The following is a 21,413-nucleotide window of genomic DNA, read 5'->3' on the forward strand; positions in this document are numbered from 1 at the left end:
GCTTTATTCTTGCATGGTGAGGTTGACATTTACATGGAATTGCCCTTCTGTGACTTCAAACGCATCGTCACCAGCATGATGAATTGTGCCTTTGAATTTATCTCAACTTAATGGCCTGCTCACATTATTCTGGCTTCTTGAGAATTGCGTCATGTTTTGTGTTACATCATATGGTACGAAACGCAGTTTGTGGAAATGTGAAGTTTTGAATTGAAACTTTTTAATTTTTGTCCGAGGGATCTCTGAGACAGAGATTAATCACATGTTGGTTAGACGTACAATTTGTGCTGTTAATTAGCTCCTACTGCAGCTGCTTCCTTCTGCCTGCTAAGGATGGAGATATTCATTTTTCAGTAGACGGTGAAACTTAAAGCAGTCTTGCAGGGGATGACAGGATTTCATGGGTTTTAATTATTATCAGAAATATAGTCGTGTTGGGCAGCACAGTGGTGTACTGGTAAGCACCGTCACCTCACAGCAAGAAGGTTCTGGGTTTGAGCCCAGTGGCTGACGGGGGGCCTTTCTGTGTGGAGTTTGCATGTTCTCCCCGTGTCTGTGTGGAGGTGCTCCGGTTTCCCCCACAGTCCAAAGACATGCAGGTTAGGCTAATTGGTGGCTCTAAATTGACCGTAGGTGTGAATGTGAGTGTGAATGGTTGTCTGTGTCTATGTGTCAGCCCTGTGATGACCTGGCGACTTGTCCAGGGTGTACCCCGCCTTTCGCCCGTAGTCAGCTGGGATAGGCTCCAGCTTGCCTGCGACCCTGTACAGGATAAGCAGTTACGGATGACTGATGGATATAGTCTTGTTCCAATACTGCTATAACCTGCCATAGTTTATTTCCTCTCATGATTCTTACTGATATAGCTAATACTACATCACATGAATGGCCACTCGCCGGACAAGGAATGATCATTATCTCAGCTGTTGTGTGATGTTTCTGGCTAAATAAAACTTGATGTGACTATAATGAATCAAATCCTACATATTATATTCCTCCAGTTTACATTTAAAAAAAAAAAGAAATTGTGTTATATTTCCGTGCTTGTTGAGTGCCAGGTACAATTCGCTTGATTTCTTTAACCTACAGTGTTGCTTGAAAGTTTGTGAACCCTTTAGAATTTTCTATATTTCTGCATAAATATGACCTAAAACAACATCAGATTTTCACACAAGCCTTAAAAGTAGATAAAGAGAACCCAGTTAAACAAATGAGACAAAAATATTATACTTGGTCATTTCTTTACTGAGGAAAATGATCCAGTATTATCTGTTTCCCCTTTTCCACCAAATCAGTTCCAGGGCTGGTTCGGGGCCAGTGCTGGTGCTGGTTCACAACTCATTCAACTTGCGAGCCAGCTGAGAACCAGTTTGCTTTTCCATAGCTCGGGGTGCTAAGCGGAGCCACGTCAGTTACGTCGCTGTATATGTCAGTTACGTCACTGCGTTTGTATAAACCTTGGTGTGAACATCGTAGCAACAACAACACGGAGAAGAAGCAGCAGCAGCAGCAACAACAATAATAATAATGGATGACTTCACGTTTGTACAGCTGCTGCTTCTCGCCGCTTAAAAATGGCGACCTTTCGTGATCCTGCTATTGTTGTAGGTCTTAACAACTCCGCCCCCCGCTGACGTAAGCGGTTCTTTCCTCTGGCCCAGCAGAGAGTTGGTGCTAGCCTGGAACCGGTTTTTCTGGCCCCAGAGCCAGTTCTTTGTCAGTGGAAACAGAAAACCCGGTTCCAAACTAAGCACTGGCCCCGAACCAGCCCTGGAACTGCTTTGGTGGAAAAGGGGCATGTGAGTGGCAAAAGTATGTGACCCTTTGCTTTCTGGTGTGACCCCCTTGTGCAGTAATAACTGCAACTAAATGTTTCTGGTAACTGTCGATCAGTCCTGCACACAGGCTTGGAGGAATTTTAGCCCATTCCTCCGTACAGAACAGCTTCAACTCTGGGATGTTGGTGGGTTTCCTCACATGAACTACTTGCTTCAGGTCCTTCCACAACATTTCAATTGGATTAAGGTCAGGACTTTGACTTGGCCATTCCAAAACATTAACTTTATTCTTCTTTAACCATTCTTTGGTAGAACGACTTGTGTGCTTAGGGTCGTTGTCTTGCTGCATGACCCACCTTCTCTTGAGATGCAGTTCCTGGACAGATGTCCTGACATTTTCCTTTAGAATTCACTGGTGTAATTCAGAATTCATTGTTCCATCAATGATGGCAAGCCATCCTGGCCCAGATGCAGCAAAACAGGCCCAAACCATGACACTGCCACCACCATGTTTCACAGATGGGATAAGGTTCTTATGCTGGAATGCAGTGTTTTCCTTTCTCCAAACATAATGCTTCTCATTTAAACCAAAAAGTTCTATTTTGGTCTCATCTGTTCACAAAACATTTTTTCCAGTAGCCTTCTGGCTTGTCCACATGATCTTTAGCAAACTACAGACGAGCAGCAATGTTCTTTTTGGAGAGCAGTGGCTTTCTCCATGCAACCCTGCCATGCACACCATTGTTGTTCAGTGTTCTCCTGATGGTGGACTCATGAACATTCACATTAGCCAATGTGAGAGAGGCCTTCAGTTGCTTAGAAATTACCCTGGGGTCCTTTTTGACCTCGCCGACTATTACACGCCTTGCTCTTGGAGTGATCTTTGTTGGTCGACCACTCCTGGGGAGGGTAACAATGGTCTTGAATTTCCTCCATTTGTACACAATCTGTCTGACTGTGGATTGGTGGAGTCCAAACTTTTTCGAGATGGTTTTGTAACCATTTCCAGCCTGATGAGCATCAACAACACTTTTTCTGAGGTCCTCATAAATCTCCTTTGTTTGTGCCATGATACACTTCCACAAACGTGTTATGAAGATCAGACTTTGATAGATCCCTGTTCTTTAAATAAAACAGGGTGCCCACTCACACCTGATTGTCATCCCATTGATTGAAAACACCTGACTCTGATTTCACCTTCAAATTAACTGCTAATCCTAGAGGTTCATATACTTTTGCCACTCACAGATATGTAATACTGGATCATTTTCCTCAATAAATAAATGACCAAGTATAATATTTTTGTCTCATTTGTTTAACTGGGTTCTCTTTATCTACTGTTAGGACTTGTGTGAAAATCTGATGATGTTTTAGGTCATGCAGAAATACAGAACATTCTAAAGGGTTCACAAACTTTCAAGCACCACTATACAAAGAGTCATCCAATACACAAGTTTATAAGGTTTTGTCCAGTTCATGAGGTCCCTGAGGGTCAATAATCAAAAGTAGTTGAAAGGGAGTATTAAACCAGTACTGAATTGTTGGCATAGATATTACATCACTTTAGGATGAGTGATGAATAGAAGAATTACTCTCTACAGATCTTCTGTCTATCGCTGTGTCCGAAATCACTCACTACTCACTATGTAGTGGACTATATAGTGAGTTTGCCATTTTGTAGTGCTGTCTGAATGTATAGTGAGAATTATTACACCCTACATAGTGCACTTAAAGTATCCCACAATGCATCATGAAAAGCAGTGTACAACCGTTGGTCACTAAGCAAGCAATATATCCCATCGTACATTGCTGAAAAAAAGTGTTTGATTTAATCAAAGGCAGCGGCAAAGAAAAAAGCGTTCGGCCTTGATTTAAAAGCACTGAAAGATGCAGCAGACACAAAGTACTTTGTATTTATTAATGTGGGAAATACGCTCGGTATAAGATGTATTTATTATTTTGAAAACCCACCAGCCGACTGATCTGGCACGTTTTAATTGTGCGACAGTAATGACGTAAATAACAGCACGACGGAGAAGTGTCCGAAGGTGGGGTTTTATTTATTTATTTATTTATTTATTTATTTACTTACTTATTTTCATTTTACCAATGAGCTCACTATATAGTCCCATATATAGTAATTCCCTAGATAGTGAGTAGGGAGTAGTGAACAAATGAGTGATTTCGGACACAGGGTATATCTCTTGTATTCAAATCTTTGTTGTGCTCTCTCCTTACCTCTCTCCATTTCTGTCACTCTTTCCTCCTCTCTTTTTCTCCCTGTATTGTAGGTGACCCATCCTCCACGGGCTGAGCAGCAGGCTCAGTTGTTGGGCAGCTTTGATGAGAGAGCCTATTTAGCCAGTAAACAGCTGAAAGCAGGCGAGGATCCGTACAAAGAGCACGCTTTCAACCTGCAGGAGAGCGACAGGCTGGGAAGTGAACGGGCCATCAGAGACACACGACACTACAGGTAAACCAAATGCACGTGTGCACACACACACACACGCATACACGGCTAAATGGCAAGACCTTGAGCAAATAATCACAAAACAGGGAATATATACTGTACTCACAAAAGACTTATTGTCACAATGTTTTTCTTAATAGTGTAGAGCTGAAATGTCAGTGACATTTTAAATGTTTTAATTACTGTTAAAGGAAAAAGCATCCAGCAGAGTTTTTGAATTAACAAAAAGGAAACTGTAACTTCATTTGCATCTGAGCTACAAAAAAAAAAATCCAAATGCTTAAAGTGCATATCACGGGTAAATTCAGGAGCAAGGTTAATGTAATTCTCCTATTTTATATTAAACTTTGGTCAAATATCAAGCCATTTGAGGCGAATTGGTCCGCCTCTGAAAAAACTTGGCATTTGGATTTCCCGGGAAACATTGATTTTCGTGACGTCGCGTGCGGGACGCCGCCTTCTGAATCCTACGTCAGCGCTGGTTTGTTTATGAGAAAACGACCTGGTGGTTTTCTGCAAATTTCTTCAACGTTATCATGTAATTATTAAAATGGTTAACAGATGTATTGTAGGAGGGTGTAGCAACACCAATCTTGATGGGATTAGTACTCATCGTTTTCCAAAAGACCGGACAATGAGAGAGAAATGGGAGCGCTTGGTCTACACAGGCTGTGCACTGAAACCGTGCAAAGCTCGCGCAGCCTGCTGGCGCTTCCACAGGCGACGTCACGAATCTGGCTCCAGACTCCCTTGGGATTTTTCCAGACTCGTTTTATTTTATTTTTTTCTGCTGTAGACAGATGGCCTTGTGCAAAATTACCCTTCTGGATGAGTGTGTAAAGGGACATACTTTCATATAAAAAAAAAAAACAAAATTGGTCAAGAATATGCACTTTAACATGCGTATGGCTGTGTCCTGCAACAAGACAACAGTCCGACATAGGAGTCCAAGAATATTACAACGGACAGGATTCAGAGGCCACTCAGATGACACAGAAGCAGCTGAAAGCAGTTATGGTATAAAGGCGAAGTCTGAGGATTACATTACATTATATTACATTACATTAATGATATTTAGCAGACGCTCTTATCCAGAGCAACGTACAACATACGCAGAGCAGCCTGGGGAGCAGTTGGAGGTTTGATGCCTTGCTCAAGGGCACTTCAGCCATTCCTGCTGGTCCAGGGAATTGACCCGGCAACCATTTGGTCCCAAAGTGGCTTCTCTAACCATTAGGCCATGGCTTCCCCCTGAGCGTACAAATGATTAGAAAAGAGTTACCCAATATATCACATTCAGAAAGATAAATGCAACTCTCCCCCAATTGTCAATATCTTAACATACTTTAATATACTTTATACAGTACTGTGCAAAAGTCTAAGGCACCCAATTGTTTTTTTTAACACAAACTTGGTTATAGATTTCTATTTTATGACTTCTACATGATCGAGTCAGTACAAAAACACTTTAGATTTCCAAACATTTAGTTTTCCAGCACAAAATTAAATGGTCCAGAAAAATGTTTGTATGTCAGCAAAGAAAGCAGCATATTACATAACACAGCGTTTCTCAACCTTTTTTCAGTCACGGCACCCTTCAGAAGTATGCAAATTCTCAAGGCATCCCCATATAAAATATACGCAGTCACGCTGACCCCGACACTGACGTTGTGACATGGGAAAGGGGGCCGTGAGACAGATTTTGATGATGCGGCGATGATCTGCATTAGTGTAACTATCGTTTTTTTGGAATTTTAATTCATTTTATTTATTTCAATGTTAGAATATATAATTTTTTGATGGCACCCCTAACGAAGCCAGGGGTGCCACGACACCCCGGTTGAGAGAGGCTGACATAACGGACCACTTTTCAGATTTTTTTAAAGATATTTTTTGGGCTTTTTTCACCTTTATTGGATAGGACAGTGCAGAGGCAGGAAATGAGCAGGACAGAGATCGGGAAATGACCTCGGGTCGGAATCGAACCCGGGTCCCCGGATCCATGGTGTGACGCCCTATCCACCTGAGCCACGACGCTCCCCACTTTCCAGGTTTAAAAAAAACAAACAAATAAACATAAAGAAGGTTACTGTGTTTTGGTGCAAAATTAAGAAGCAAGTGTGACAAAGTGTCCAGAAGAACTGTGGCTGGTTCTGCAAGATGCTCAGCTCGTTTCCTTATCAAATGGCACTCGTTCAGTGCGTTTACATGCACATAGAGAAAATTGAATTTCTACCGTAGCTCGACTGAAATCGAAGTTCTAAATGGCATGGAAACACCTTAGCTCGGCTGAAATTGAACCGAACTTGATTTCTCGTAATCGAGCTACACGACCTAGATTATGCGATTTTTGCCGAGCTACTTAGTGCATGTAAACCCTATCGAGCTACTTAGCCAAGCTACTTACTTCAGCACTGCCCCTTCCGGAAGTGACGAGTGACGAGACCACAAGCGGGAAACACAACAGCCTCGGTCGAAAAAAAAAAAACAGCCTCGGTCGGCATGACACTTCACCTTAGCCGCCACTTTATTCGGAACACTTCTGTTCGTACATACAAACTACAAACACTCTTCTTGTGAACACGGAACTGATAACTTTGTTTATACTCTTGAATAGCTCTTCTTCATGACGACAACCGGAAGTGTACCAACACGATGGGGCGTGTAGCGCCACCTGTGGCTCGGGTGCACAATGTACCTCACACAATAGCTCGATTTCCTTGTGTGCATGTAGGATTGGATTTCTCTGGCACCCCTGCTGGGACCCTTTGCTCGATTACCGACAGCAGCTCGATTTGGATGTGCATGTAAACGCACTGAGTGTACCGGAGACGATTTTTTTTTTTTTTTAGGCAAAAGGTCATCTCACACCAGATGTTAACTTTTTTTCATGCATTACTGCTTACTGATCTTTATGGTCTTGTTTTAAATGTAGAAACATTTCATTTCATTATCTTTGAAGACGTCTTTGCTCTACAGCATTTCATTGCATGTGCCTAAGACTTGCGCAGTCCTGTGTATGTAGTAAATCATTCGTAAGTAGTGTATGTTTTATGCGTGAATATTTCACATTTCTTTACCTCTGACAAAGTGAGGTTCTGATCAAAGGCTCATTCGTAAGGCAAACAAGCAGGCAGAAGAAAAATACATGAAAATAAATGAATAGGAATTAGAAATGGAATGTGTGTCTGGAAAAACAAGGGAACAAGGACAGTGTGTGTATGTGTGTTGAAATTCCAATAAGACGTGGATGGGAGGGATGAGCTTGTGCAGTATCTGAGCAAAACAAGACAGTAGGCCTACGCATTTCAGGTACCCGTACCACACAGTACGTCCACGGAGGACAGTGTATTATCACACGTTTGCTAAATTTCAGATGTGCCTCAGTGACCTTTGACCCTGACCTGCCCTCCACCAGCATCATCATCACCTTCCACAATGAAGCTCGCTCCACCCTCCTGCGCACCATTAAAAGGTAATAATCGTAGATTTGCACAGCCTACAATAAATAAGGTCTTGTAATAGTAGATTGTGTTAATAGTGTTACTTTCAGGTATATTTATAACACACGGTCTCTCACCCCTTGGCTACTTTAGCGTACTTCTCAGAAGTCCACCCCATCTGATACAAGAAATGATTCTTGTGGATGATTTCAGCTCTGACCGTAAGTTATTCTCTTTCATATTATTCTCTCTCTCTCTCTTGCACGCACACACAGACGCACAGAGATGGATATACAAAAGTGATTACGTTTCCTCCCTACGCCTTCAGTATTATATTTTTATTGAATGAATGGAGGAATGAATCTCACAAAACCATACCAGAATATAAAGCACATCCAATACTCCAGTAGTCATGGAAAAGATAAAGAAGCTTCGTCAAAGGCAGTGTGCATAATTCCCTGGAGAGTATGTTTACACAGACAAACATGCACAGCTAAGAACTGCAATGAATTAACCAGGACATCTCGGGGCAGCTGTGGAAGGGAGGATTATAGTGACCGTCCAATTTTCCTGTTAGTCATGGAGAATAAAATAAGCTCAATCATCTGAGCAGAAGCATTAGTGTAATTGTTTTCACATGGTGTAAAAGTGTTGTCATTAGGTTAGAAATCAACATTTTCTGTTGCTCTACGGAGGCAAAACAAGCCTGATCATTTCACTGTGTGTCGCTTTCTCCACTACTTTCCCATCAAGTACCAACAGATACACAGCATACACTCAAACACACTCCGGTATAGGATGAGCTCACTGCAGGTCTTTATTGCAACATAGTTAGTGCAAATGTATATAATAATGTGTGTCTGATTAAAGCTAGACGGCCTTTCGAATTCATCCATCCATCCATCCATTATCTGTAGCCGCTTATCCTGTGCAGGGTCGCAGACAAGCTGGAGCCTATCCCAGCTGACTACGGGCGAAAGGCGGGGTACACCCTGGACAAGTCGCCAGGTCATCTCAGGGCTGACACATACAGTATGTTTACATGCACATCCAAATCGAGCTGCTGTCGGTAATCAAGCAAAGGGTCCCAGCAGGGGTGCCAGAGAAATCCAATCCTACATGCATACTGTGAAATCGAGCTATTGAGTGAGGTGCATTGTGCACCCGAGCCACAGGTGGCGCTACACGCCCCATCGTGTTGGTACACTTCCGGTTGTCATCATGAAGAAGAGCTATTCAAGAGTATAAACAAAGGGACTACAGCCGGAAATTAGCATGTACTGCTATAACCTGGTATAGACATCTGTCCTTACCACAAGGATAATGTTTAATTTGTACACTGTCCCTTTTAAAAATAAAATAAACTCTAAACTCTAAGAAGAGTGTTTGTAGTTTGTATGTACGAACAGAAGTGTTCCTAATAAAGTGGGCGGCTAAGGTGAAGTGTCATGCCGACCGAGGCTGTTGTGTTTCCCGCTTGTGGTCTCGTCACTTCCGGAAGGGGCAGTGCTGAAGTAAGTAGATCGAATACGTAGCTCGATAGGGTTTACATGCACTAAGTAGCTCGGCAGAAATCGCATAATCTAGGTCGTGTAGCTCGATTGCGAGAAATCAAGTTCGGTTCAATTTCAGCCTAGCTAAGGTGTTTACATGCCATTTAGAACTTCGATTTCAGACGAGCTACGGCAGAAGTTCGATTTTCTCTATGTGCATGTAAACGCACTGATAGACACAGACAACCATTCACACTCACATTCACACCTACGGTCAATTTAGAGTCACCAGTTAAGGCCAATTTATGCTGACAACCCAGTCCTCGCAGATAGCGTCGCAGACAGTGTCTGCGTAGCCCCCCCACCTTCGCAGACGCTCTGTGCGCACCTCCCAAAAATTGTGACCACCGCAGAAGCCTCGCAGACAGCATCGCAGACAAGAGAGCTCTGATTGGTCCTCTCTACATCCGCTGTACACGCACTTCCGCTTCCTACTTTCCCGGTTTGGTTTGTTTTCACGACCGCCATTTTTAAAAACCCGAGCGAAGATGGAGCAGCACGAAGAGCGGTTGATCGAGGAAGTGAGGAAGTACGTACATCTATACGACTCCAGTTCTAGTCATTATAAGTAACCGGAGGATAAACACTCCACTAACCACACCCACCAACTACTCCTAGCGATTTCGCGACTTCGCGCCCCCTTGCGTTGTGGCAGTGAATAACATCACGCACGCCTATTACTCCCCGCTCAACGATAAATTACAACTGTCTGCGAAAAGCTATCTGTAAAAGCCTTGTCGCAAGAGCACGCAGAGGCCTTTAGCCTAACCTGCATGTCTTTGGACTGTGGGGGAAACCGGAGCACCCGGAGGAAACCCACGCGGACACGGGGAGAACATGCAAACTCCGCACAGAAAGACCCTCACCGGCTGCTGGGCTCGAACCCAGACCTTCTTGCTGTGAGGCGACAGTGCTAACCACTACACCACCGTGCCGCCCGCTTGCGATTTTATAAAATCTGTAAAATTTATTTTCCTCTGAAATTTGGTCATTTATGTTTAATTCTGTAATATCATCTAAAAAAAAGAGAAGCCAATCTGTGGCTGGGAAGTTATTTAATTTGAGGGGATTCCCGAGCAAATAATGTGCATGAAATCACTCGCTTCACACAGTCAAGCAGACAGAGGAAGTCCTGTGTGCACATGTGCACGCGTACCTTCGGCGGCTTCTTCTTTTGGGTTTTACGGCAGCTGGCATCCACAGCGTTGCATTACTGCCATCTACAGGTTTACCTTGACTGCGCACTGACAGTTACATCATTCTGTCGTTAAATGAACAGCTGATCACACCGAGGTGCTCGCTAACTACCGATATTTATTAGCTTGGTCCTGCGTTTCCTTTCCTTCACAACGTAACGTCTTTTCTTCTCGCTTTCTGTTACTGTAGTCGGGTCTTTCACGTTTCATTTGCATCCTCCATTGTTCTCTCGTGTTTCAAATTATTCATGTGATGTGATTCACTGTGATTTCTACACATGCTTTGTTTACCTTCTCCATCATATTGCAGACCAATAAATTAAAGGGGAACTGAAGGCAATTTTTTTTAATTATCAAAATTCTATTTCTCATTTTATTAAATATAGGAATGCATTTTTGATCACTATTTTGTCACTGCCATAGCAAGTTATGATGAGTGTTTGAAATATGCTATGTAATATATCAGTCCATATGTCAAAGCAATGGCCGTAAACGAGATTCGTTGAGACCTGTGCGAGACGTCGTAGGACAGAAGTAAAACATACAGCGGAAATCAAAGTGACCAACATCTACCAACGTTGTCAAAAGACGCGCGCGTCCTCTTTCGAATGCTGACGTAATCAAGCCGGAAGTTTTCCCTGTGTCCGAAATCGCTCCCTACTCACTATATAGGGCACTATATAGTGGGGATGCCATTTTGTAGTGTTGTCCGAAACCTTAGTGAGGATTATGTGGGGAAATGCGCTCAGTATAATGCGTATTTATCACAAAAATACATGCATGTATTTATTATTTTGAAAATCCACCAGCCGCCTGATCTCGCACGTTTTAATTGTGCAACAGTAATGATGTAAATACCAGCGCGATGGGCTAGTCCTTATCCTGTCATTTTTCCAACTCTCCTCTACTCCACGCTGGTTCGAAGTCGTATGGAATAATCTTCATCACTGATGAAGCTGGAAAATCTTGAAATTAATCTAAATTGGAATGATCTGGCGATCTGGCCGCTGTGTAAACAGTTTTCAAAATGGCGGTGCTGACACTTCACGTTTGAAGTCTCGCACAAGTCTCGTGAAGATCGCGTGGATAAGCGACACCTGCCGTGGACCATACGAACTACGTTCAACATGGCTAAAAAACGAAAAGGCCGATAAGTGTAATATAATATGCCAATACGAGTCACGATATAAGGTTAATAAAACCAAAAACGTACAACCCCGATTCCAAAAAAGTTGGGACAAAGTACAAATTGTAAATAAAAACGGAATGTAATGATTTACAAATCTCAAAAACTGATATTGTATTCACAATAGAACATAGACAACATATCAAATGTCGAAAGTGAGACATTTTGAAATTTCATGCCAAATATTGGCTCATTTGAAATTTCATGACAGCAACACATCTCAAAAAAGTTGGGACAGGGGCAATAAGAGGCTGGAAAAGTTAAAGGTACAAAAAAGGAACAGCTGGAGGACCAAATTGCAACTCATTAGGTCAATTGGCAATAGGTCATTAACATGACTGGGTATAAAAAGAGCATCTTGGAGTGGCAGCGGCTCTCAGAAGTAAAGATGGGAAGAGGATCATCAATCCCCCTAATTCTGCGCCAACAAATAGTGGAGCAGTATCAGAAAGGAGTTCGACAGTGTAAAATTGCAAAGAGTTAGAACATATCATCATCTACAGTGCATAATATCATCAAAAGATTCAGAGAATCTGGAAGAATCTCTGTGCGTAAGGGTCAAGGCCGGAAAACCATACTGGGTGCCCGTGATCTTCAGGCCATTAGACGGCACTGCATCACATACAGGCATGCTTTTGTATTGGAAATGACAAAATGGGCTCAGGAATATTTCCAGAGAACATTATCTGTGAACACAATTCACCGTGCCATCCGCCGTTGCCAGCTAAAACTCTATAGTTCAAAGAGGAAGCCGTATCTAAACATGATCCAGAAGCGCAGACGTCTTCTCTGGGCCAAGGCTCATTTAAAATGGACTGTGGCAAAGTGGAAAACTGTTCTGTGGTCAGACGAATCAAAATTTGAAGTTCTTTATGGAAATCAGGGACGCCGTGTCATTCGGACTAAAGAGGAGAAGGACGACCCAAGTTGTTATCAGCGCTCAGTTCAGAAGCCTGCATCTCTGATGGTATGGGGTTGCATTAGTGCGTGTGGCATGGGCAGCTTACACATCTGGAAAGCCCCCATCAATGCTGAAAGGTATATCCAGGTTCTAGAGCGGCATATGCTCCCATCCAGACGACGTCTCTTTCAGGGAAGACCTTGCATTTTCCAACATGACAATGCCAAACCACATGCTGCATCAATTACAGCATCATGGCTGTGTAGAAGAAGGGTCCGGGTACTGAACTGGCCAGCCTGCAGTCCAGATCTTTCACCCATAGAAAACATTTGGCGCATCATAAAACGGAAGATACGACAAAAAAGACCTAAGACAGTTGAGCAACTAGAATCCTACATTAGACAAGAATGGGTTAACATTCCTATCCCTAAACTTGAGCAACTTGTCTCCTCAGTCCCCAGACGTTTACAGACTGTTGTAAAGAGAAAAGGGGATGTCTCACAGTGGTAAACATGGCCTTGTCCCAACTTTTTTGAGATGTGTTGTTGTCATGAAATTTAAAATCACCTAATTTTTCTCTTTAAATGATACATTTTCTCAGTTTAAACATTTGATATGTCATCTATGTTCTATTCTGAATAAAATATGGAATTTTGAAACTTCCACATCATTGCATTCCTTTTTTATTTACAATTTGTACTTTGTCCCAACTTTTTTGGAATCGGGGTTGTAATTAAATAACACGTTAATTAAGGAATGAAGCAAGTTTAAAAAATGACTTCAGTTCCCCTTTAAAAGGCTTTTGCAACTATATTGTCCTTATAAATATTTATAAGTTAAAATACATTTTAGTGGATTTTTAAATGATTGAAATCTTTTCTTTTAGGAATGTAACGATTCACCAAATTCACGATTCAATTCATAATACTGGGCTCACGATTCGATTTTCCCACAAAATTTTTCTGGAAAAAAAAAATTGAATGAAAATTTTATTCCCCAAAAATGCAACATTTATTTTCCTATTCTTTATTAACTCAAATATTCCTTGTTGTTTTTAAGAAAATTAAACAAAATAATTATTTACCCATGTTTGTAAAGGCTGGAGTAAAGTATAATAGCCTATTAATTAAAATATTCCTTTTATTAAAAATGAAATAAAAGTTAATAACAAATAAAACCTTTTTTTGATCAACTTTTATGAACATTTCTCCTACCTCCAATTGCTTCTCTTTTCTTTAGCAGTCTGTAAAAGGAGAGCTCTGATTTCTTGTGAAAGCTATTTGTCGTCAGTCAGCTCTTTCTCATTTTAGATCCGTTTTTGTGTGCTTTTGTGGCATTAGAGCTGTATTACTTTCACCTAGGGTGGAGTCATGTTTACTCCTGCTGTTGTATGTTATGCAGCCTGATAATAATCACAAGAATCACAATTGGGGGCAGCCATGGCCTGCAGGATAGAGAAGTAGCCTTGGGCTCAAAGGGTCGCTGGTTTGATTCACAGGACCGGCAGGAAAAACATGAGCGGAGTTGAGTGAATAAACAGCACTTTCTCCTCCCTCTGTATCATGGCTTGAGCAAGGCCCCTAACCCCCAACTGCACCCCGGGCTCTGTAGTATAGCTGCTCACTGCTCTGGGTATGTGTGTGTGTGCGTGCTTATTGCTCGTGTGTGTGTGTGTGTTCACTGCTTCAGATGGGTTAAATGCAGAGGATGAATTTCACTGTGCTTGAGTATGCATGTGATGAAAATAAAGGCTTCTTCTTCTTAATTCATTTTTAGCTTATCCGGCTGCAGGCCAGGTCAGATGAGCTTATACGATCACACGTCGTATGTCTGTCATCGTCGTCCGTCCACAATTTACAAAAATTGCTACTCCCCCTACAGGATTGATTGGATTTCGATCAAACTCGCATACAGTGTTCCCCAGGTGGGTGTGCATAAAAGTTGTCAAGATGGTGGCGCCACCTGTCATATTCACGATTTTATGGGCATCTTGGCTGGTATGAGCTACAGCCTCATTAAGGCTTTTTTTTTTAAATTTCAGTAATTCGTATCATAAATTTGTATTGCACTTTATTGTCGCACTATATATTGTTACTTGCCTACTTTCTTTAAGTACAAGATTAAGATGTTTGATAAAAAAAAATTGTGTTTAAAATGCTTGCGATAAATGGATTCTTAGCACATTATTTCCTGTGTCAACAATTGTTCACATAGAACTCTAATAAATGATTTAATATAGACGCTCATCGAGCTGCATGTGTAGACGGGAGCTGTAGTGCATTCGAAGTGCGTTTGTAGGATGTCAGGATTTTAACCCACTTTTAAATTCTGTTAAAGCGAGTCCTCATCCAGCAGCATGATCTCCGTACTTGCCATAAACTTAGATGTGACTTGTGCTGTGTTCTACAGGCAACTCGATGGGCTTAGAGTTTAGGAATGTTGATACAGTCCTGCTTTCACATACACCCTCCTTTTTCCATTTCTGACTCAGTCGTTCTGTTTTATGTCAGTCTAGTTAATGTACGTGATATCCTTTTCCTGTATTTATAGTATATCCTTTCCCCAGACTTGCCATCTTTGTCAGTCTCTTGGTGTTTGTGTCTATGTCTAGACATCTCTTATTCCATCTGTAACACATTTTTAAAATGGAAAATAGGACTTAGCTGTAGAAGATACAAATCCGTGCAAACAGAGGCGCGTGGTGTAAAGCGTAGCGGTCAGGCATCATGCAACATCTGTCAGTATGCCTGACTTTCGCCTTCATGATGATCCAGAGTTAACTTCCCCCTCACCATCTGCCTGTTGTCCTCATTGTGTTAAGAGTGACACTAAACACCTTATTGTCCCTCTCACTTGCTCTCGGTCTCACATGCAAAACACATCCACCCACAGATTACTCGAAGAGGACAAGTGAAGACAGCTCTGTGTCCTGAGAGCAGCTTTGCCTGAGTCAAAGAACAGTTTTTATGCTTCTATGTTTAGGCTTGTTATAATCCTTACATAATCGCTGAATCAAAATTATTTAAGATGATCAAGATTATTTGAGGGTCGTCGTGTTACCACTTCACAGCTCCAGAATTCCTGGTTCGATCCCGAGGTTGTTGTACTGTTTATGTGGAATTTCACATGTTCTTCCCAACTTTGCATTATAGTCACGCGGTATTTATTTATATTTGGAGGCTACTTTGCAAAATTTGCCAAGTCTTGTTTTTGGTAATAATATACAAGATCAGATATAAATTCGTAAACCTGGACTTGTTGTAACGTTTGTAGGCTGCTGTTTCATAGTTAATTATGCAGAGGAACTTTGCGCATAAAAAGAGCCCTGAAACCACGTATAGAAAATTGGTATAAAAGTATTACATCATTAATATGCAATTATTATACCCATAATAGGCGCTATTTGTGGCACACAACCTTTTTACTCAGGTGAAAAGCAGGGTTCATACATTAGATACCCATTTAACCCTAAAAGGACCTAAACTACTGAGTGGGACCAGTTAGAACCTCAGAGCTGGTGTGCTGCTCAGTCTATTCAACTGACATAACTTTTTTGCTTTTAGGAGTTTGTTACGCTATAGATTCTTTATCTAAAAGTATGTTTGTTTCAAGATCAGAGGTGGACAAAAGGACCCGACTTCATTACTTAAGTCAAAGTACAGATCCCACTGGTCAAATGTTACTCCGATACAAGTGAAAATTGTCCAGTCAAATTTTTACTTAAGTTGAAGTACTTGCTTTTAAAAATACCTCATTATTAAAAGTACATTTTCTGTCAACGCATCATTGTATTATTGCCACAACGCTTATAATACCTAATGCTTCTGAAGCAACTGACTGGATTTACAAAATGAACGCATGCTGTGCCATCATGGTGGTTTAACGTTAAGCTAGCTAGTCAGTGAAACTCCACCGGACATGCTAGCAAATGCTTTTCAAATTCGAAATCCTATTGGGTAGCTAATGCTACTAGAAAAAAAGATTTCTACATTTTGTTTATTTGGCAAGATTATGCTAAAACATTTCTGAAAGGACTTCAGATAAGTTAACGTTATTCATGTTAGCGTAACTCCGTTTTTACATGCTAACTAACAGTGTCCAAGTTAACTAGCTATGTGTTAATGTGAGCCGTGGACAAGGCTACGGCAACTTGGCGGGCAAATCCATAGAAAGTCATTTGACTAACCAGACTGCACAGCTATTGCAATGTTATTGCTAGCTCTAAAAGCACAGACAACTTCGTTGCAAGCTTTCTCTTGGAATAAAACGTTTACATTAGGGATCGACCGATATGTTTTTTTCAGGGCCGATACCGATTATTATGGAATTGGGATGCCGATAACCGATATGTGCAACCGATAAATGTAAACATTATAATTCACATAAAATTAAACATAGCACACACTGAGACAGACCTTCATATCCATGAAATGTATGTTTAATTGTAAAATTGAACATGAAATTTTGTGCAGGGAGATGCCAGCAGCATTTGTACAATAAAGTCAAACATTAGTTAGAATAAAATGAGAAATAAAATAAATATTCACCAATAAAAAAATAAATCACTCCCTACTATATTACAGCTCACCATTTTCAGTGGAAAATAAATGAAAATACACTCTGGATTCTTTTACACTAAGAACTAAGTAAGACTTACCAACTTCAAGTAGTTTTTAAATAACAAATCAAGTGTAGGGAGCTGCCTGCAGCATTTTTAAAAAAGTAAAATCAAACGTAAAGTAGGCTATCACTCCCTATTATGTACATAACAACTTAACAAGTAACCATCTACATTCTAATGCTTTTAATGCCCGAGCCTAATATTCCCAATTTAGGAGGATTATATTGTAGTGAAGGAAGCATTACATGTAGTTTCAGCTAGACTAGTTGGTTGTAGGCTAATTCAAGTGCTTCCTTCCGTAAGCTAAGTTTGCCTGGCTACACAGATGCAAATAGACAGTTTTAACGAGTAGTAGATGAAGAATGTAAACATATAATGATGATGTGCTTTTGCAACTTGTGTGTTTGTGACTTATTGTGGCAAAAGCAGCGTGTCCTTACCTTGAAGTGGGATCTGCTTCTGCCCGAGTGCCCATACGGCCGCCTTGAAACAGTTCACAGCGTTTAGCTACGCGTGTTGATTGGCTGTATCCCTTGTGCCGCTTCTGCCCGAGTGCCCGTACGGCCGCCTTGAAACAGTTCACAGCGTTTAGCTACACGTGTCGATTGGCTATATCTCTTGTGCCAAACAAATCAGATGTTGTGGTGGGCGGGACCGTGTTCTTGAACTCAGAGAGGCGAGTGCAGGAAAGGACGTGCAGTGGCAGTCGCGTTAGGAACGAAATGGCTGCAAAAAGGCATGTTATCGGCATATCGGTGGAAATTATGGCCGATACCGATAACCCTAAAAATGCAGAATATCGGCCCGATATATCAGCCAGGCCGATTATCGGTCGACCCCTAGTTTACATACCTTGATATGCTTCTGCAGGTTGGACGGCGAGTTTTTGTAGGCCGTGATGTAGTTTGTTTTAGGCAAACAAAGCAAACATTTAAAACGAAACGAATCTTTAATCCTTTCAGAAAACTGAAACATGGGTTCTAGGTAAAGCCATGGGTGCGTGCATTCCTCCAGAAGAACCACCTCCTTCCATTCTGCCATCAACTGATCGTGTTCAAATAATGTTGCTGAGAAATCACTGAACTTGATTTAATACAGTCTTTGGACGTGACGTGACCCTAGTGATTACTGATGGGCTGTCTCAGTGTCACCTGCGAAAAAACCAATCACATTTTAGAAAAGAAAAGAAAAAACATCCACTTTCAAAGCCGCTTCATAGTAACGAGGACCTTGACAGAAATGTAGTGGAGTAAAAAGTACGATATTTGCCTTTCAAAAGTAGCGAAGTTAAAGTCATAAGTTTAAAAAAATACTCAAGTAAAGTACAGATACTCAAAGTGTACTTAAGTACAGTACTCAAGTAAGTGTACTTCGTTACTGTCCGCCTCTGTTCAAGATTGATGAAAAAAAAGTATTTAACAAGGTGACTGATTTTCTGTTGGGGTCCCATAACTCTGAGATTTGTTGCAAAAATATTTCAGTAAGTTAGTTGCTTCTTTGTGTGTCTATCTTTGCCTGTCTGTATGTTTGCATGCTTGTCTCAGATGTCTGCCATAATTAAGAATATAACTCTTTCTTACAAATTGTAGATAACTAGTGAACCTGTTAGTTATAAAGTTACTGAAATGTCTGATGTCTGCTGCTTATCTGTCCCATGCACTCTCCATACACAACCACATACCACAACAGATTCCTCATCCTTGTACCGATCCTGTAAATATGCTTTGTGCTAATATTGCTAATGCTTAAGAACAATGTGTCCACATACCAACTCTTCAATAAAAAGCTGGGATAAGTGATTCCTTATTTGAATAAAAGGTTTTAGAAGGCAAAATTTGAAACCTGCATATGTCAAATATAATATTTCGAATTAGAAGTATCATTCGGTGTTTTTTTTTTTTAACTTATTCATTAATATGGAATATCAAATGATATGTGTGCTGAGCATTCTCCTCTATGGTAGCGAAGCATGAACCCTCTACTCCTGCCAAGAACGCAGACTGAACGCCTTCCACATGCGCTGTCTCAGAAGACTTCTGGGCATCACCTGGCAGGACCGTGTCACCAACACCGATGTCCTGGCCAAGGCAGGGATGCCCAACATGTTTGCCATGCTGACCCAGAGACACCTGCGCTGGCTAGGCCACGTCAGCCGCATGGACGACGGACGCATCCCAAAGGACGTGCTGTATGGTGAGCTGGCCACAGGCTCCAGACCCACAGGACGACCCACAGTACGCTACAAGGACGTGTGCAAGCGTGACCTGAGGGCAGGCAGCTTCAACCCTGCAGACTTGGAGACGGTGGCCTCAGACCACGCCGGCTGGCGGTCCACCATCAAGGCCGTCGTTGGGGAAGCCGAGGAAAGGACAGAGACCCGGTGGGGGGAGAGGAGGCTCCGACGACAGCATCAACAGACACCCGACCAAGCAACTTCACCTGCAGCAACTGTAGCAGACCGTGCGGCTCACGCATCGGCCTATACAGTCATACTAGGCGCTGTAACTCGACAACTGATGGATGACCCTTGGTGCAGATCACCATGATCTTTCGAGATCGAAGGAGCCAACAAATATGGACTATCAAACAGGGCGTTGAACCAGAATTTTTTTCCTATTGGTTCGTTCCGAACAGAAACGGAATTTTAACGTTTCCGGTTTTGGATTCCACCATTAAATAGACGTTCCCGAACCGGTTAGAACAAAAAAATTTCGTTCCCGGAACGGTTAATTACGTTCCCTGTCAGCTGTTTAACAAATGGCTATAAAATTATGTCTCTGTCTCATCCAGCTTAAGCCAAATGTAGGCTAATTCTATTACAACCTTCATTAAATAAGACAAGAAATAATTCAAAACAATTATTATTTCAAATGTTGGCGATTTGGATTCTCAGTATGTCTTCCCATCTACACAAACAGGAAAAAGTTCCAAAAATGAAAGATAATTCGTTTAGTGTGTTACCAAAGGCTAGTCAGGCCCTATGCATTGATAGGCTAACAGAGGTTAACGTCATTTAATGTTCATGAGCCTCTCATTAACGTGGACAAATATATTGATATCGTGTTTGAAATTGACGTTTTTGAATAACGATAGACTGCAATATTTACCTCTTATTTAAGATGTGGAGACGTGATAGTAATCCACCCTCCCGCTCTCTCCATTCAGTCAGCGAATGTCACACAGGAAGTGAACCCCAGCGGGTCATAGAAACTTGCACAGGAGAAGAATGACTTTTTTTATTTGTAGGCTATGGAAACTTTGAAGAACGAAATAAAAACTGGTATTAACCGGTTACCATTATTTTTAATAAGCGTTTCTGTTCCGGAACATAAAAAATAATAAAGTTTCTGGTTTCGTTTCTGTTCCATGTGAAATAGAAAAAGTTCCCGGTTTTCGTTTTCGTTCCTTGAACCGGTTCAAAGCCCTGCTATCAAATGATGAAGAGTTCATTGCATCATAAACATGTGGACACATTTGAAGGTAGCTTAATATGCCTGCTCTTAGAAAATGCTCGTTCTGCTTCATTTCTGGTCATATGTGTTACCAATAACTGCTTTTATATTCGTGTTTTGTGTTTGAATCCTTAGGCAAAGTGTTACGTCTTGATGTAGTTTGGACATAAAAAAAACCAGAAACTGCTAGCAGCTTAGTAATAAATGTATCACAGAAATTTCTGAAATGAGAGATTGTGAGCTGAGTTCTGGAATGTAGATAAGCTATAAATATTCTCAAGTTCTCTAGCAATAGTGTAAAATATTTCTGGCTTTTTTATGTTCTCTATGTACTTATGTCTCATTTTAAACTTGATTATCATGTAAATATATGATTTCTTTTGACAAAGTTAGTAAACGGGTAATTAAAAAATAATAGTACAGACGTTATAATGGACAAGTGATACGGATATGTTTTGTTGTTTTTTTTTTTACGTTTTTACATGCGATATTTATTTAGCATTTCCTTTTTTTGGTGAAAATGGTGATTGCTGACATTACAACAAGTAAAAATAATCTGTTTGGGATGTAAATAAAGGGTTAATACTGAGAAACCAGACATGGCAAAGTAGGTTACGTATGCTCCCTGACTATTAGGTTACTCCTGATTTCCTCCCACCGCCCTAATAACATGACGGTACATGGATTAGCTGCTCTAAATCACGAAATATGTGAAAGTGTGTGTACATGTTACCCAGAGTTGATTTGGCATCCCATCCAGGGTGGATTCATACCTCATGCCTAGTATCCTTGGATAGTATCCAGATTCGCTGT

General features: G+C 41.2%; 1 protein-coding gene across 1 annotated transcript in view; it reads left to right on the forward strand.

Moving 5' to 3' along the window:
• Positions 1-21,413, forward strand: part of galnt16 (UDP-N-acetyl-alpha-D-galactosamine:polypeptide N-acetylgalactosaminyltransferase 16) — a 97,779-nt gene that overhangs the window by 12,976 nt on the left and 63,390 nt on the right. The window contains exons 2-4 of the mRNA XM_060933085.1: positions 4,070-4,251; positions 7,625-7,723; positions 7,845-7,912. Coding sequence (XP_060789068.1) covers positions 4,070-4,251; positions 7,625-7,723; positions 7,845-7,912 — 349 coding nt within the window. The remainder of the gene's footprint in view (positions 1-4,069; positions 4,252-7,624; positions 7,724-7,844; positions 7,913-21,413) is intronic.

The sequence above is a fragment of the Neoarius graeffei genome, chromosome 11, assembly GCF_027579695.1.
Source record: "Neoarius graeffei isolate fNeoGra1 chromosome 11, fNeoGra1.pri, whole genome shotgun sequence".
Lineage (NCBI taxonomy): Eukaryota > Metazoa > Chordata > Actinopteri > Siluriformes > Ariidae > Neoarius > Neoarius graeffei.